Source organism: Dromaius novaehollandiae, chromosome 9 (genome assembly GCF_036370855.1).
Source record: "Dromaius novaehollandiae isolate bDroNov1 chromosome 9, bDroNov1.hap1, whole genome shotgun sequence".
In the NCBI taxonomy this organism is placed as follows: Eukaryota; Metazoa; Chordata; class Aves; order Casuariiformes; family Dromaiidae; genus Dromaius; species Dromaius novaehollandiae.
The window spans coordinates 15201751-15216519 of record NC_088106.1 but is presented as its reverse complement, the minus strand read 5'-3'; the positions used below and the strand labels follow the sequence as shown (position 1 = coordinate 15216519).

The 14769-nt window shown below is 49.5% G+C and overlaps 1 protein-coding gene across 3 annotated transcripts in view; it reads left to right on the top strand.

Annotated features, from left to right (window-relative positions):
* The window catches only part of FGF12 (fibroblast growth factor 12), a 242844-nt gene that overhangs the window by 131612 nt on the left and 96463 nt on the right, over positions 1-14769 (top strand). Inside the window, exon 1 of one of the 3 annotated variants that reach the window (XM_026093537.2) lies at positions 2999-3202. The exons of the other annotated variants lie outside the window; for them this stretch is intronic. Coding sequence (XP_025949322.1) covers positions 3004-3202 — 199 coding nt within the window. The 5' untranslated portion in view covers positions 2999-3003. Of the gene's footprint in view, positions 1-2998; positions 3203-14769 lie in introns of those variants that run through there. 3 annotated transcript variants of the gene reach the window in all.

The window sequence follows — 14769 nt, the reverse complement described above, 5'->3', positions numbered from 1 at the left end:
CCAGAAAAACCTGTTAGCAACTTTATTACTGATTAGGATCATTTTTAAGTGCGGAGCTGCTGCTCATAGTTTGCAGCTACACAAGAAAACAAAGGCATCACATGTCAAAATATGTGAAACTTATCTAAAATGGGGGGGGGGGGGGAATAAAACAGCGTTCTTTTAACAGAGATTTGAAGACTACAAGCAGGAACTATCTTTATATATAGGTGGAAAACCTCTTTCTTGAAAAGATACCAGATTTGCTCATATCCTTTGAAGATGAAGCTTTGGTAACTCACTGGCAGTTCAGGCACCGATTCTCTGATTGCAAACAGCTTTCTTTAGGCCATGCTGGTGCCTTGTACTGCAACATTCTTTGAAGTCAAGTGAAATAATCCAGCAGAGAAAATTAAAATATGAAGCATTTTAGTTACAGGAAAGGGAAGAAAAATCTTTATTGATTGGGACACTTAAATCTGCTCAAAAAAATTGGCAGCAGTTAAAAACACATCAACAGCCAAACATTTGTATCTCCCAAATGGTTTGAATATCCTCCCCTGTTCTCTTGGCAAACCTGATCCCACCTCATTTTGGCATGCATAGGATTAAGAGTGCAAATCAGGAACTAATATCAGAGTTTAGCTAATCTTTATGGTCATAACAGGTAGGTGTTTCAGTTGCTTTTTTTTATACATTATATTAGTTTAGAGCAAAAATATTTTGGTTGAGGGAAAGGTCTTGCGACCAAGGAGTCACACAGATTCTTTTGCTGAAGTTGGTAATTCCCTGAGGTCACTACCGATGGGTTTAAAATGTCCTCTTGACTGGATACATACTTCATCTGCACACCTTCAGGACTGGATTCAGTCTGATTCTGCCGTTATCAGTGGCCAAGGAGAACCTCGGGCACCTTCTCCTCTTCCCGGCTGAGATTGACTCTCCTGGCACCCCACTCTGCTGTACGCTCCCCAAAGGATCTTGACATATGCTCATACCTTCTGCATATAAATTTGTTAGCATATGTGAGCCTGAAATCTGGAAAACACCATCCTTATGGTGTTCTATAAGCAGCAGTTGCTTATCTGGATAACCAGGGACATATTTCTCGATCTTACATGTTTTTCAGTGCAGTTTTGCAGCGGGAGATACGAGGGAGCCAACTGAGCTCATGGGGGTTGCTCCGAGCAGAGCTGTCCGCTCTGAAAGTGGTGGTCTGCCTCGGAAGGCACTTGTGCAAGAGGGAGCCCAGCAGCGCCTGCCGCTTCTGTCGGGCTCTGCGCTCCCCGGGAGAGGCACCAGAGCTCCCCGGCTGCCCAGCCCTGGGGGAGCTGCGAGCTGCTGCCCTGCCTTTGCCAGCGGGCGGCCAGGGAGAGCACGGCAGCGGCTCCACACTGCAGGCAGCTGAGGCGCGGTGCTTCCAGCCCTACCTGGCATCTGCGAAATAGCCGGGGAGGCGGCCGAGGGGGCTGCGCGGATCGCGGGCGGCCGCCGCTCCCTCGGGGGCAGGGCGGGAGCGGCGCCCGCTCCGGGCACGGCGCGGGGCTGCCGGGCCGCGGGGGCAGCGCAGCCGCGGAGCTGCAGTCGCCTCGCTCTGCCTGCGCGGCTTTTCTCATCCGAACCTCGATCACGTAGGATTGCGTAGAGCAGAGCGAGCGGGAGCAGCTGCAATCCGCCCGGTCGGCTCCGACCCGCCTGGCCGCCGCGGGGCTCCCCCCCGCCTTGGCAGCGGCCCCGCGCGGCGTGGGCGTCCGGGGGGCTTCCCCGGCCCCTCCCTCCCCTCTCCCCCCGCCTCAGCTCGGCTCGGCTCCCCGGTGCTCCCGGGCCTGGACGGAGGATGCGGGCGGGCGGGCGCGGCGCGGCTCCTCCTCGCCCTGCCGCCGCCGGGCGGGACCGCGAGGCGTCCTGAGCTCCGCACGGAGCAGCAGCAGCGCCCCCCCCCCTTCCTCCTCCTCCTCCTCCTCCTCCTCCTCCTCCTCCTCCCGCCACTTCGGATCGCTTCTCCTGCCGCCGTCCCCGCCGCGGCAGGCCGGGGCTGGAGCCGCCCCGGTGCCGAGCGCCTCGCGGCCTCCCGCCGCGCCGGACGATGTGGGGTGCCGCCGTCGGGGAGAGCGGCTGCCGGGGGAGAGGCGGCGAGCAGGGCTGGGGGAGCTGCGCCAGCCATGGCGCTGTGAGCCCGGGGCGCCGAGCTGCGGCGATGTGAGCCCGCATCCGCGGCCGGGGCGCTCCCTTCCCCCCCCCCCCCATTTAATTTTATTGTATTTCCTCTTTTCGCTTGTTTGCTGGCCTGGTGCTTTTTCTTGTTGCTTTTCCTTCCCCTCCCGCCCTCTCTGCGAGCGGAGTGGGGAGGGGGGGAAGGAGGAAGAGGAGGAGTGCAAACAGAAATGCAGCGCGGCTCGCCGTGAGCCCGGCCGCGGGAGCCGAGCGGAGCGGAGCCGTGTCCATGTGCGCGCATTGCCGCGCCCCGCCGCGGAGCCACCGCGCTGGGGCCGGGGCTGCCCGCGGGCCGAGGGGGCTCTGACTCATCCCACGGCCCCTCGACGGAGGGCGGCCGGCGAGGAGGAAGCGCCGCTGCCCGCGCCCGGGCGGAGCGGAGCCGCGCCGCAGGGACCCCGCGGATCCTCCGCGCTCCCCCTGGACGCAGCTGCGGCCGGCGGACCTTTGCGAGCGGGGCAGCCGCCTCCCGGATTTACAAGGCGCGGGGGGCGCTCCCGGCCCGGCCTCGGGTCTGCCACAAGCCCGCCCGCGCCGGGATTTGTCGCCGCGCCGCCGGGCGCTCCCCGGGGACAGACACATGGGCAGCGGGGTCCGGCGGCCGGCCATGGTTGTTAGCCTCGGCGCCCTGCTCCGCCTGGCCGGCTGAGCCCTCCGCGGCGCCGGGACTCGGGGCTGCAGCGCGTCCATCGGGGCGTCCCCGTCGCCGTCCCCCCCCGGGGCGCGGGGTGCAGCGGCGGCTCGGCCCCAGCGCGCCCGGCCCGGACCGCCGGCGCCCCCCGGAGCGGCGCGGGGGGCCCATGAGCGGCGATGGCAGCGGCTATCGCCAGCTCGTTGATCCGGCAGAAGCGGCAGGCGAGGGAGTCCAACAGCGACCGGGTGTCCGCCTCCAAGCGCCGCTCCAGCCCCAGCAAGGACGGGCGCTCCCTCTGCGAGAGGCACGTCCTGGGGGTCTTCAGCAAAGTGCGCTTCTGCAGCGGCAGGAAAAGGCCGGTGAGGAGGAGACCGGGTGAGTACCGTGGGCCGGGCCGGGCCGGGCCGGGCCGGGCCGGGGGGAGCCGCTCCGCGGGAGGGGCCCGGCCCCGCCGCCGCTGCAGAGCCGGGGGGCTGCACCGAGGGCGCCCACCTGCCCCGGGCTTGGCCCGCTCGGCCGTCTCCTGCCGTCTGGGGAAAGGGCTGCTCCGCACTGAACTTTTGCCTGGGTCCTGGCCGGCTCCCCTCGCTCAGGCTCGCAGGATCGATGGGCACCGAGCTGCGGCCGGCATCGCCTCCGCCGCTGTCGGGAAGTGCGAGGAAATTGGGTCCCCTGGCAAGAGAGACGGCTGAAGAGACCCAGCAGCTTAATCCGTGGTAGCTTAACCCAGAATCGTATTTTCCCACCTCCCTGTAGATACGCTCGAGCTTTTAAATAGTCTGCTCTTATTTTCTGCATAGTGACAAGGAAATCGATAAACTGAGGATCAATTAGAATTGTGGCCATTTGATAACTAGATCCATCAAGTGCTACTTCTTGAGCAGAGTTGCGTAGGGAATTTTGTTACCTTAGAAAGCTTCAGAGGTGGTAGCTGCATGGCTGTTGCACCTGATGTTTGGCTCACAAGAACCTAAAAATGCATTTTGGGGCAGTCTTTTTTTCCTTTTCTTTTTTCCTTTTTTTGTGCTCAGACTTTGTTTCTTGTGGAAAACTTCAGCCTTGCAATACATGTTGCTTGCATTGCCACGGCAAAGTCCCACCACCCACAGCTTAAATTCCGAGTGGTGCTTTGTGCTCTCGGCTCTCCTTGGCGGGCATGAGAACTCAGTACCTAGCCACAGTAGGCCCTCCAGGATTTGTTAATGGAACTATTATTTACTTTTTCGTTTTTTCTCTTTTTCCTCATTGCTATAAATCACCACTAATGTAAAAAAAAAAAAAGAAAGAAAAAAAGAGGGAGCAACAAAAAATGACTGACTTGAGAAGCTGCTATGAACAGGTATTTTTCTCAGGCATCTGTTGGTATCATATTTTTTTAGAAAAGAGTGATGTTCTATTCACTCAGCTCTTAGGGATGTGCCATCAGTCTTTTTCTTGCCTGTGTAATCCTCCCACATTTCCCACATATATTAATATATTGTTTGTTGATTGATCTTTTCATGAAGCCTCTTCTCCATGTGTGAAATCTGTCAGTCACAACTGCAGCAAGGTGTCAGAGCTAGTTGGGTAGTCTAACAGGCAGCTGCGTTTCTGGTCTGTAAGTTGAGGTATTTGACCCGTACTCAAGTGAGGAACAAAAAGAAGCAGGGGGAAAGTCTCGTATCACAGAAGGCCACTTACTGTTGTCAACAAAAGGGAAAGGATAATTAATCCGTTGTATTGCTGTCAGCATCCCTGATTCACAGACTGTGGGGCAGGGACTATATTTAGCTAGCAAAATGCTTCAAGACCTGGAAAGCACAGGTTAGGCAGTGAAAACCAGACTCTTTAACTGTCTATCTTAAGGCAGTTACCAAAAGAGGATGCAAATTTGTGGTAGTTTGCTGGGTCACCCTCTGTGTTAGTTACCCGGTGATCCCAGAACCAAAAGATGGTTCTTGCCCTGAAAGCATGGTTGTTTCATCTCAGGAATTACTCTTCGTAGGGTCCAGAGTGGGATCTGGGAGTCTCACTGCTACCTGCAGTCAGACTGATCGTGCCCTTTCTCATCCCTCTTTCCTCCCATCTCCACCTGCTATTAAATGATGTCCCTCAAGCCAAGGACTAAAAGGAGCGTGAACTGTAAACCTGTTGCCTAGATTTTAAGATGCTTCGTCACATTAAAATCTGAATGACTTTTACAGCAGGGTGTGGGTGGTGAGTCTTTTTATTGCTCCCAGTTGCACAGGTCCGATTCAGATTGCTTTGGACTCGCTGAAAGCCTGCGAAGAATTGCTCAATTCTGAGAATTCCCTCAGCTTGCATAGACTTTCATGCTAAGGAAGGTGTTCAGTAAGTTACAGACCAAAGTGATTTAAGGAAGCCTTTTTATTGACCTAAAAGAAGGCTCAATGCCCATGTAAAAGTAGAGCTGTCAGTCACTCGTAACCTGTACTGTATTCATTTTACAAAATTACAGAAATAGCGGAGTTTTTAAAAAAATGTCGAGTGTCCTTCCCTAGTCTGTGGACTGTGCCTGCTTTAATTCCCTATGTAAATCTTTAAATAGAGAATTGTTTCACTGGCACACCATATTCCTGGAATAAGGTGTGCTGTTCAGAAGGCAGCGTGCCACTCGGTTTGCTGCTGCTCAGTTTGTTTATTCAGGGAGTATATTGTGCCCAGATAATGTATTCATTGCAGCGCCGCTCTTGTGCATAGACTATGACATGCAAATGAATTGAAACTGCTTTAAAGAAATTGTGCAGTGACCCACAACCTCAGTGATTATGTTTACTTAATGATATGCTGGCTCAGTAGTTCGTATGTCAGTGAAAGGAACGTGAGAAACATCCATGTTTGGAAGAGGTAGAATCCCATTTAGAAGTGGTACATTGCTAAGGCAACTATCTTTACCTTTTTAAATGTGACCTTGTTTTATGGCTATAAGGAATAACTGTCGAAATGCTTAGTATTCACAGAGTGATTTTCATCTGCAGCACTCAACAAGCTTTACCAAATGGAGAAAATTCTCCCCATTTTACAGATGATGAAACCAAGGCACAGACCAGTTACCTGACACAGAGACCTAATTCCTGATGCTTGTTCCAGTACATTACGCTTTGGGCCACCCTACTGCAAGTGAGATTGCAATGCTGCAATGGTGAGGTTGTAACAACTTGCACCATTGCAGAAATATAACTCTGATGGTGGTTATGTTTCCTTTGTTCTTTTCTTTTTCTTCAAAGCTATTTTTTTTAAGTAATCGTGTGAGCTTATGTCAATTAAGTGTTTTTTAATGTGTGACGCAAACATTGCTCTAACTAAAATATTTAGTAAAGATGTGTGCTAGCAGAGTTATATTTTGCACTGGTTGACACCTTGTGCTCCACCTCACAGCTTGTGCAAAGCGAGAGTGAAATGCTCCTGCGTGTGAGTGGAGAGTTCTCATCCGGTAGGAATTCACACTCACTTGGCAGTGGGCATGAGTAATCGCAGGTTGTAGCGAGCTGTGGAGACCCAGGTCCGTGCAGGGACATCTTGTGTAATCAAAGCTATCAGTGCCTAGGGAAAGCAGGCTGCAGAAACATCTCATTTCTCAGTTGCGGTAAGCACCATGTTGTAAAACCGGCACTTGCTTCATCTGGCTTTTCAATGGGCAAAGGCAGCGCTCTCGTGCATGCACTCGCTTCGCTTTTTATGTTATTTATATCTCTTGTATGTGTTTAGCTCTAAGATACGAAATGACAGCTTAAGATAGGCCAAAGCATGCTGCATTATGTACCGAGCTGAAAATTTGGAGACCTGGGCTTAATCCTGTTACCGTGAATTAATACAGGCCATTGGCAGCAATTGTGCAGATGCCAAGCAAACTATGTGCGTGTTGAACAGCACCTGCACAGCTGTATAAAGTGCAGCTAAAAAAAAGATTGTAGATTTTGCTCTGACCATAGTAACTTGATAGAGGATTTAAAAGAAATTGCTGTATGGCATGGTTTTGTGGTGCAGGTTCAAGAGATGGGTCTTTGTGTAATCAGAGGATGGTAGATCCAAGAGGTGAATGCAGAAGACCAGACCAAGCAGCTCTTTCTACATCTGCTCAGTCAACAAATGGTTGAAGCAAACAGTGGTACTCCCTTTGCGACTGAATTAAAGTGTCTAGTCCTCTCCTGGTCAGACGGTTCACCGTCACAGCTGTTTTGTGATTCTGCTGCAAGAAGCTCTGGTCTGGTGGGCCCAGCTTGCCTGTGAAGGCTGTGGCTGTTGCCTCACCTGCTGTCTCCTCAGTCAGAGCCCATCCTGGAGAGCTGGGGGGGGTTGGGCCCAGGGAGGGCCACTGTGTCCCCTGCTGCAGGCTCGGCATGGCCCCAAGCTGCGGCATGACTAAGCTGACGCGTTTTGGGGGCCTTGCATAGAAGTGGAAACAGGATGGGGTATCAGGCACAGCATCTATGGGAGTCCATGGGAATTTTATCTGGGCAAGCACCAGTGGAGGCATGTCATTATTTGGGGAAATCATAATTGAGTTCAGTCGGCCTTTGGACAGACCGTGCCAGGTGTTGCGTAGCATCATCTCCAACCCTGCAGACATCGTATCTGTAGGTAGGTTTCCAGCTCAGAATGCTGAGCTCATAGCCTCCAAGGAGGGATTTTACCTCAGGAATATCAAAACTACTCTGTTTTTTGTTTTTGTTTTCTGTCTGATATATATTTTTCATTCCTCCAGAGAGAGAATGCTTTTCCTTAAGGAGATCTAAAGGTTCCTCCTAAAGTGAAGGAAATGGCTCACAGGTAGACAAAAAGCAGTAACTTAAAACATATTTTCCCTTTGTGGTATTTTTCCTTTTGAATAATAGATGGAGATTTGGAATTTAAAATATACATAAGCAGATATTTATGCAGCAGTTTAGGTAAAATATAAGAGTGAGTTTAGTTGAAGGACGTGGAAGGACTTCATTCATTCAGAGATTCCTTTAAAACATCATCTCTATAAGCTGTTGAATTCCCTGAGTTATATCCTGAAGTCCTTTCTGATTTCATACGGGGTGAAAATGATGATTGAAACTCATGGAAAAAAAGCCTTTTGAGTTCTGTATGCTGATTGTTTGGTTAAATTTGTCATAGGCCTTCCATGCTTTTATGGAGACATTTGTCTCAGAATAGTTGTAATATCCACCCAGGCTGTGGAATTTGGCTGATCCATTGCCATAGCATCCGAATGCCGGCTACGTTACCTCAGTGCTTAGCTGCTGTCTGCAGTATTATTCAGAGTGGATCCTAGTGCTTTTCCATAACATGTGAATGTGTGTCTACGCATGCACATAGCCAAGGGTGGTCCATCAGATGCTTCTACCTTGCTCTTCTGCAGAATTTGATACTGTCCCCCATGAGCCACTGCTGTCCTGGTGTGAGGAGTGGCTGAGGTGTATAGAAATGCCTGGAAATACTCATCCTGGCATCGCCTTGCTGACAAGGGCTTTCAGAAGAACTAGCTGAGGTGAACACTTACATGCCATGTGACTGGCCAAACACGAGGCTAGCTGATGTTGGTAAGGAAGGGGCATAGCTCTGAGGGACATGTGTCCTCCTTGCTTGGGGCTGTCTGTAGCTGGTGAGGTCAGCCTGTGCTGTAAGGTCCTTCTGGATCTGCAGGTGCTAGTGAATGCTGAAATAATCAGGAGAGAGAGAAAAAGGCTCCCTTCTGCTCGTGACAGCTTGGCAAATTGGTTCCATTTTATCAAATGGAGAGCTGGGGGTGGTGTTCCCCATGTTCGTGACTTGCAGATGTGGTGACTGTCACTCCTTGTGTCTGTGCTTGGTTACTATGCGGAGGTCAGATAGCAACCCAGAGCTCTCAGACTCGAAAATCTGGAGAAGGAACTGCAAGCTCTCAGGTTACTCCAGCGCATAGAAAACTCAGCAGCCGACCTGCTTTGCAACACAGGTTGCAGGTCAGCATGTCAGTCAGTAAGCCACTTTGTACTAGGTAGGGACTGAATATGGTTGATGCCAAGAAAATCCGTGGAAGTCATCCAAGCTACTAGAGGGATGGATGTCTTCTCTCCCCATGGCCTCAGGGGTAGTTGTGCTTGTGGGAGCAATGAAAATTGTTGTCCAGCAGGGGAGGTTCACGTTTAGAGCTGTACGAATGATTGATTCTTCAGTCACTGGTCGAAAGGAAAACTTGAGGGAAAAGCAGTTGCTGAGCGATTATTTTCCTTCCCCAGAAAATAAAAGATCAAAATAAATTAGTTTATCATTGACTGAAATAATTGTTTTTGAAAAAAAAAGTTTAGTTTCACTTAGAGGATTTTTATATGTGCATTTTTTGTCACTTTTAGGTACACTTTACAATGAAATGTTGTTTTGAAGTAAAAAAAATCAAAGGCTTGGGTTCCAAAAATACCAAAACGAAGACAAGATTTTCTTCTTCCTTCCATCCTTCATTCCATCCATCCTTCCTTCCTTGCTTGCTTTGCTGAATTCGGCATGAATATAGACTAATTTCAGTAGACCAGACACTGTATTTTTTTAGCAGGTATCTACTACAAAAAAAATCAACAACGACTCAGGCAGAGTAGAGAGCAGAGCTGCCACAGGAACTGAGTAGATTGTAAGCATCTCACTCCTCTGAGAGACAAATATGATAATGAGTCTCACTATGTTGAGTAGCAAGTGCAAACTCACTTGGGCTTATCCTCCTTCCTGCTTTCCCCGCCAAAAGTGTGCACACCATGAACTGCCAGATAACCCTGTGGTCAGTTAGGCATTTGTTTCATGCCTCTGAACAGTCATGCGAACATTAGTTCTGGGAGTTTTCTACTTCTGCACAGTAGAAGCTAAGCTGGGATTTACCTTTATGATTAAAGTCCAGACAATTATTAAAATAAGAAAAAAATGCAAGAGATTGATATCCCTTTCATGCTTGCGAATTCCATGGTTTGGCAGGAGAAGGCAACCAAAGGTGTAAAAGAGCAACTCCAAAGAACTGACTTTTAAATATACATATATTTTCATGTACTCCATGTTGTGTTGCCTGAACAGCAGTATATTTTCCGTTGTTCCAGTTCTACAGTAACATCCTTGCCATGGTTGCATTGCTGTTGTACGTTAATCTTGGAAGTGTCTTATGAAATGTCTAATACCAAAACCATCCATTCTGTACCTGGGCTGTACACATTGCGGTCTGTCAGGAAATCGAATCTTTATACTCTCTTCTCCAGTTAATACGTGGGGTTCATCTCCATTCCCTAACACAGTATTTTTCATATTAATCCATTATCCTTTCTGAGTATAAAGCATCACATCTACTACATCTACTGTCTTACTCTTAGCCTGTTCTGACATGCAGCAGAATTCTGAAATAACTTGGCCTTTCTGGAGGCCTCTTTTACTTTGCAACACTTAAAAGCTATAGTATGGCCATCGACACGCTTTTGTGCCCTTTACCCTGCCAGGAAACCTCCTGGAATAAACCGATTTTTGAGGGGGATCTGTGGATTGGTGGGAGTGAGTATGAACACTCAGCTTTTGCAGCATAGTAGCAGGTCTGTAGAGTTACTGTTTCCTGACAGCACAGTCCCTGAAAATAGCAGCTAGGACACATCTCTAAAATGGTAAAGTAGAAGGCAGCTTTCTAGAGAGAGCTGCAGAAAAGGACTGTAGTATTCAGTTTGCAGGCAGACTACTGTGGCTTTTCCCAGCCTCCATACTGCAGCATATACAAATATCTGCCTGTTTGTTCCGAGTGCTGAACTGGGGCTCTCTGACACCGGAATGAAGCTGAATTGGCTGCTGAGAAAATTAAGCTAGATGTGCCCTGAAATCAGCCAGACACCTTTGCTGCCTTGCGGCTGCTCCGGGATGTTCTGGTTAAAGGTGACAAGTGACAGAGAGGCAGGCTACAAGGCTGAGCTGAGTGCGCAGGGCAGCAGCCCCAGAGAGCCCTTCCTGTCCCCGGGCTCCATGGGATGCGCTGCCATGTGGTACCTTGCTCCAGGGCTGGGGAAGGCTGGGTCCGTGCAGCTGCTGTAGTCATTGGAGCTCTCTGCCCTTTCCCCATGGAGGAGGCTGGGCTGGAAGACTGAGGAAGGGGTTAATGCTGGAACCGGCACTAGTCACTGCGTGGGGCTTGCTCAGCTCTGTTCCTGCATCTGCTGGGCAGCTGTGGGTTTGCCCCTTTCCCCGATACCATGTGGGGCAATTGCACTGCTGTCCCTGAGATCCCTCTAAGGAGATGCCAGAAGAGCTTATGCTACTCCTGGCAGAGCTGTAATTCTGGAGGGTTGTTGAGCTCGTGTCCAGATTGTAGACTGGGTCGGGGTCAGGGGAGTAGGAATTTCCCTTTCTTTTCTTTGCAGCTCGTGTGTATATTGCACCTGAAATTGTGCGTGAGAGAAAGGGGGGTTTAGTCCAAGGGATGCCCCCCTCAGAGTCTGCCTGGCACTGCTGCCCCTTCAGCATTAATGAGTGCTCAGGGGAACTGTATTTTGGGTGGGCCTTGGCGTCGTCATGTTCCCAAAGAGATCTGCTCAGTCGAGGATCTCTGGTGCTTCTCTGCCCAGGTGGGCAGCCATGGTGAAAGGAAGGGACAGCTATGCTGCCACCAGCCCGCACTCCCCAGCCTGCTTCCCAGGGGCGTTTTGGTGTGGTAGGTCTTGTCTGGAGTGTGTGGCCAAACTGACAGGTGTCAGAAAGGGGGGATGTGAAATGGCTGGTGGTCTCCAGTGGCAGTGGGCTGGATTTGAGGATGAAGATCCAGAGCTGGATACAGCCATTATGGTGACGGAGCGCACAGAGCTTCTCCCCCGTCTCATAGCAGCATGCATGGACCTTGCGGCGCAGAGCTGAAGTGAGGGGTCTCCCCCCTTGGCACTCCTTTCTCACTGTCCCTCCAGGATGTGATCCATCCCTGCAGCCCCATATTCTTCTCAGCAGTCTGCCCTGTTGGGGCGATGTACTACCTCCAGTGAATGGCCACATGTTATGAATTGGCAAAATATCCACTAAGAGGCAATATAATTCTGTTACTAGTCACTCTTTTCCAACTGAGAGCTGATCGTGGTCATGATAAAAACAGTTCCTTTATCAAGAAAGGAAAACTTGAAATATTTAAGCATTTTAGGATGAAATGGAGGAAGAAAAGAGCCAGGTCTTGTGGTTAATAGAACATGTTCACTTAATTTATATTTATCTAGAACAGCATAGTTTGCAGTCCCCTCCCCTTGCTGGCTGCACAGATAGTTTCGTTGCTTAGCAGTTGCCACCTGTATTGCTAAAACTGCCAAATAAATATATTTCTTTCACCTCCTAAAGCAAAACTGTTTGCAAAAGGTCAAGTAATATAGGATTGCTGCAAGTGAAGCCAGGCTACCAAGCCAGTCACATCTTCCAGAAAATTGAAGAACAGGGAGAATTAGCAAAAAGACACAGCAGTCTTTGGTGTCCAGGGACCGGCTGGGGGTTGGGAAGCGCACACCGGTTGCTGAACGCGGCTCTCCGGGGACTTGGGAGCCGCTGGGCTGCAGAAGATCCAGGGAGCACGTACTGGCAGGCAAAGGCGTTGGACCAGCCACCCAGTCCTGTGACGGTCCTTTCCCTGGCACAGGGCCTGTAACAGGATCTGGGTCTTTATCGCTGTCTTTGAACGCTTTCTGTTTCAATTATCGATCTGCAGACATTCAGGCATGCATCCTTTGGTGACCCACATCATGTTCTTGTGGACATTTTCTGTGGCTGAAAGGGCTGGCAGAGCTTGTGATGTAACTGCCAGTACTCTGCTGGCTTTTTATAGTTTGGTTTTGTGCTTTTCAGTACAGGCTCTGCCTGCTGGCTAACACACAGCATAATTATTTAATAATTTATAAACATTTGTTTTGGCTTTTATTTCATTTCTTTCTGTGCCACTTTTACCTTCCCAGTTTCTTTTAAACATTTGTTCTATTATATCTGTTTCTTTCTGATTGTTCAAAAATACCACTTTGCTTTCCATAAAATAAATGTTAGGTTTTATAGCTAGGGACAAATACCAGTTTCGGACTGATTAGAAAGCTATCAGATGACGTTTGAGAGCACCTCAGATCTGAGCCCTCACATGGTGACTGTCTCGCGGGCAGCTAGAGAAGGAGAAGCTGTGTTCAGAGGCCTGCTGGAGATGCAGATTTTCTTTTTCCTCCTCCCTCTGCCCTACGTCATCCTGAGCACAGACTTCCCAGTGAGGGATCTCTAAGTTTACAGCTCTCTCCTGAGACGGCACGGGGCAGAGGACTGACGGGGCAGCCGGTGAACCTGCCTGTGCCAGTGGAGTCACTCAGACTGCCTGACATCAGAAAAAGTGTTTCTAGTGAGATATAAACCACAAAACAAGAGCGTCGGGAGTAGCTGTCCCTATTGAAATTGTAGCTTTAGATCGAGTGAAGCAGGTTGCAGCTTTCTCAACACTGCAAGTGTTTTCTTTAGGTTGAAGAAATCTTCTGACTCAAAATGGAAAATTTAAACCATTCTGCAGGTAAAATCGTTGTATTTTCACAAAGTAGAAGGAAACAAGAATTTGAATCAAATGTCTTCATTTTTAGCATGAAGATCTTGCTTTTTGAAGGGCAAAGGTGTTTCAAACCAGAGCGAAACAAGCAGCACATCTTCTTTAAGCATCTGGGAGTTGTGGAAGATCTGTTGAAATTTAATAACATCACAATTTTTAGTATTTTCTCTCAGAGCATTTTGGATCAAAAAAAAAGCCTGCCAAATGCTAAGGAGGGTTTAAGACGTGTTAGTGCAGTGAGCAAAAAAATTGTTAAAATACAACTCCACTGGTTCTAGCTTTAATTTTTCCTGTTTTTTCTTTTTTTCCTGTTAGAAGAAGAAGTCAAACACCTCTCATCCCTTTGGAAAAAAGCCAAGGGAGCTCATGAGGAATTTGTAGCAAAAGAAGACATTATTGTCTACTGTTATTCAGTGCTTGCAGAACAACACCAGGGCCTGAATTTTGCCCCGCTTTGCCATGCAGTGATTAGATTCTTACCCAGGGATGTTACATGGGCTCCCGTTGGCAGGACCAGGTACCCTGCCTGGGACTGACAGCGTCTTAAGTGATTCATTTCTGCTCAGCGCTTGTTAATAGCATGTTCCAACCATTTTCTGTTTTAATGAATTTACTTTTCCGAGAGCATGGAGCGGAGTGGAAGAATGATGTAGTCATTTCTGTAGTATTGTGTTGGTTGCGTGAGGGACATCTTGGTGCTTCTGCAGTATTTCAGGCCTGCTGGATTGATGGAGGAAGTTGAGAGATTTAGTGTCTGAGAATAGCACAAATCGCAGTGCAGTGACAGGCATGAACAGCAGGGGTGGCTTCTGCACTGTTCACTTCAGGATTATGTGTGATTTGGCGGCCTGTGTGGGGCACTTCAGGGTGAGGGGAGCGGGGAGACCCTTCGACAGACTTGAGGTGCAGACATGATAATGTTACCAGGTTGTGGACTCCTAGATTTACAAGGCTGAAGGGACACCCGACATCGACTAGTGCAGTCATACCCCTGCGCTGAAACCTGATGTGCCCCCCCCGACGTGTTTCTTTAACCTGTTTTTTACACCCTCCTATGGGACAGATTCCAGGCCATTCCCTGGTAGCCTCGGTAGAAAGAATTTCCTAGTATCCAACTTAAATTTTCTTTGCAGGAAATCAAGAAGAAATCAGCTTAATTCACAGTGAAGGAGTTTTAGGTTGCATATGCGAGAAAACAAAGCAAGACTCAACCTTTTAATTCTACAAGTGGCAAAATGTTGCAAGTGTTAAATGTTGGTTCAGTGCTTTGCAGAACGGCGTCCTGAGCCTGGGCTCTCAGCACTGCTGCGGCAACATCACTGATTTTGCTCCCGATGTTTTCCCTTTGTGGTGAGCAGTGCGGGCGCCCCGCTTGTGACCCAGGGGAGGCTCGGGGCAGAGAGCACAGACAGCTCTGAAACGT